The sequence below is a fragment of the Rhagoletis pomonella genome, unplaced genomic scaffold (genome assembly GCF_013731165.1).
Source record: "Rhagoletis pomonella isolate Grant_MI unplaced genomic scaffold, Rhpom_1.0 Rhpom_scaffold_00814, whole genome shotgun sequence".
NCBI lineage: Eukaryota > Metazoa > Arthropoda > Insecta > Diptera > Tephritidae > Rhagoletis > Rhagoletis pomonella.
In genome coordinates this window covers 39654-42516 of record NW_023459368.1, presented here as the reverse complement: position 1 = coordinate 42516, position 2863 = coordinate 39654, and the positions used below count along the sequence as shown (strand labels likewise).

The window sequence follows — 2863 nt, the reverse complement described above, 5'->3', positions numbered from 1 at the left end:
CCGTAAATTGTACTTCAGAAACCGTAAATTGTACTTCAGAAATCGTAAAATGTACTTCAGAAGACGAAAATTCGTACACATTGTAATTATTTAAATAGTATATATATTATAGTGATTTTAAATATATTTACTTTTTAATATATTTTTCAAATTACAAGTAAATTAGTTTGTTCGCAATGTCTATACATTTAAGAATGAAACAATTAATTTATTAATGCAGTTTTAAATTATGTACCAGCTGGCATATCGAATAAAGATAGTGCATCTGGGTGAAAAGTGGTAGAATGTTGAATGGCTCTGCCACAATCTCCACCAACAACTGTCGCTTTTGCCTCGTCAATAAGTTGCTCCAAGTAAGAGAGCCTTTGCTCGACAACGCCCGGACCAAATGTAGCTGGAATGCCAATATTTGTCCTAACATACGTTTTAATTTTACATAGACCAAATATTCTCAATTGGAGTCAACATTGGCGAATATGGTCCAAGACGTAGGAGCGTTGCTTTGTCTGTCGCGTTAAAGTTGTTGATTGCACTTTCTAAGTGGGAGTGGCACGGAGCGTTATCGCATACAACAACCAGATCCCCGAGGTTGTTACCCAAGTCAACCCACTTCTGTATCACTGTATGGATCCACTGACATGCGTCCGAAGCTTTAAAGGATCCGCGACGGCGCTCCATCGCTACTACGCAAGTGGCAATAGCTCCAATCAGGTGAATGTTTGGTCCTCGCGCAGCTGGTAGTATTTGAACTGCTCTACATCCAGAGCGAGCGCGACCCCGTTTACGACGACAGAACAAATTGAAGTTTGTTTCATCGATATATATCACTTGCTTTCCGGCTTGTATATATGAATTCAACGTTGTTACGTATTCCGCGCGCTTGGCCTTGTTTACGGCACTGTTAATGGTTGCTGGCTGGTGGTGTATACTTTTAATTGTATACAATCTACCTTGCAAATGATTTCCCATTGTGGAGGTTGAGACATCTTTTTGGAAAGCATTCCGAACTTTAGTCTTTAATTTCTTTAGCGTTACCGTGCAGTCCTCTTCTACCCATTTTATTACACTGTCCAATTCCCCGTCTGTAAGGTACTTCGCTTTTCTTCCTCCCCTTTGGAGCGAGTTGTCTCTTCCGGACGTCACCCATGTATAGGCCGTTTTGTAGTTTACGCCCAATGATCCTGCCAATCCTACCCAGTCCTCGTTCCTATTTGCAGCTTCTACAATTCTGCTCCTGTCCTGGCTCGTGTAGGCTTTATATTTTTTGCGCTGAACCGCTTCAGTTTCTACATAAACATATAAATTTAAAACCACATTTATATTTTAAAATAATTTGTGGTTTTACGGTAAAAAATACATTACCAGTAATAACTTGTCTGCAAATCGGACAAGACCCAGATTCCACAATCTCCTTTGAACATAACGCATGTAACAAATGTTTGCACGGTAAAATGCGGACTATAGTCTTCCGCTTCATGCTGATTTGGCAAATCACGCATTTATCTTGCACCTCCATTTCTTAGATCTTCTTATTCAGTTTAATTATTTAAAAAAAAATTAATAATTGCCTTAGGTGCGATAAATCACAATCGAATGAAAATTACAAGATGTTGAACTTGATTATTTTTTCAATAAGAAAATGTTAATATTAACAAGTAAAATTAATGTAAAGTACGTAGTTTGCCATATCAGCATAAAGCGGAAGGCTATATATTTGTTCATAGTCCGAATTTTACCATGCAAGCATTTACTACATGGAGTATGTACAAGCGACATTATTATTTGATCCGGGCGTTGACGAGGGAAAAGCGACAGTTGTTGGTGGCGATTATGGCATAGCGATTCAACATTATACCAGTTTTCATCCATGCAAATGCACTATCTTTATACGACCTGGCAGTTGGAACATAATTTAGTCTGCATTAATTTAATCGTTTCATTCTTAAATATATAGTACACATTGCGAACAAACTGCTTCTATGGACTTGTAATTTGGAAAATATATTAAAAAAATAAACATATTTAAAAATACCATTTTATATACCATTTAAATAATTACAATATGTATGTATGTAGTAAATTTCGTCTTCTGAAGTAAATTTTACGATTTCTGAAGTACAATTTACGGTTTCTGAAGTACAATTGACTATTCTGAAGTACAGTTTACGGTTTCTGAAGTACAATTGATTATTCTGAAATACTTTTTACAGTTTCTGAAGTACAATTGACTATTCTGAAGAAAACTTTACAGTATCTGAAATAATTTTTACGGTTTCTGAAGTACAATGGACTATCCTGAATTACATTTTACTTTTTCTGAAGTACAATTTACTATTCTGAAGTACATTTTACTATTTCTGAAGTACAAATGACTATTCTGAAGTACATTTGATGCTTTCTGAAGTACTCTTGGAAAAGGTGTAGTTTATCGTACTGAATCCTTATGGAACATATTTTCAATTGTCAATTGTATAAGATGGTCAAGCTCAAAGACTATCGTTGATCGGGACGATCAAATTGTCAGAATGGCCGAGCTGTTAAGTTGTTATGAGCTTGCACGGCTTAACATTGTAATATTGTATCGGTATGCTATACCAAATTCCACGTCTACCTAAGAATTAGTTTTAGCTACTACCACTTGTATGCATCCCTGGAACTTAAACATTGCATCGTAACACGAAAGACCCGGCCCGATTTGTGACAGCCGGTCGGCAAGAAAAAGCGAGCTCGGGACTTTTGTTTATTCGTTCCTTGTGCAAGACGACTAGCAAGACATCAGTTCCAGCGAAGCAGACTTTTGGAGAATTCAATAAGAAAAACTAATAAAGATACCAATTACGCAACAAAGTTGTCGAAATCCTTT

General features: G+C 36.6%; 1 protein-coding gene across 1 annotated transcript; it reads right to left on the bottom strand.

Annotated features, from left to right (window-relative positions):
• Positions 1 to 432: 432 nt before the first annotated feature.
• On the bottom strand, positions 433 to 1709 carry LOC118751578. Its single transcript, XM_036486399.1, has 2 exons — positions 1363 to 1709; positions 433 to 1286 (listed from the first exon to the last, which is right to left on the bottom strand). Exons 1-2 carry the CDS (start codon positions 1514 to 1516, stop codon positions 433 to 435), a joined length of 1008 nt encoding a protein of 335 aa, XP_036342292.1. The 5' UTR covers positions 1517 to 1709.
• Between the last annotated feature and the right edge of the window lie 1154 nt (positions 1710 to 2863).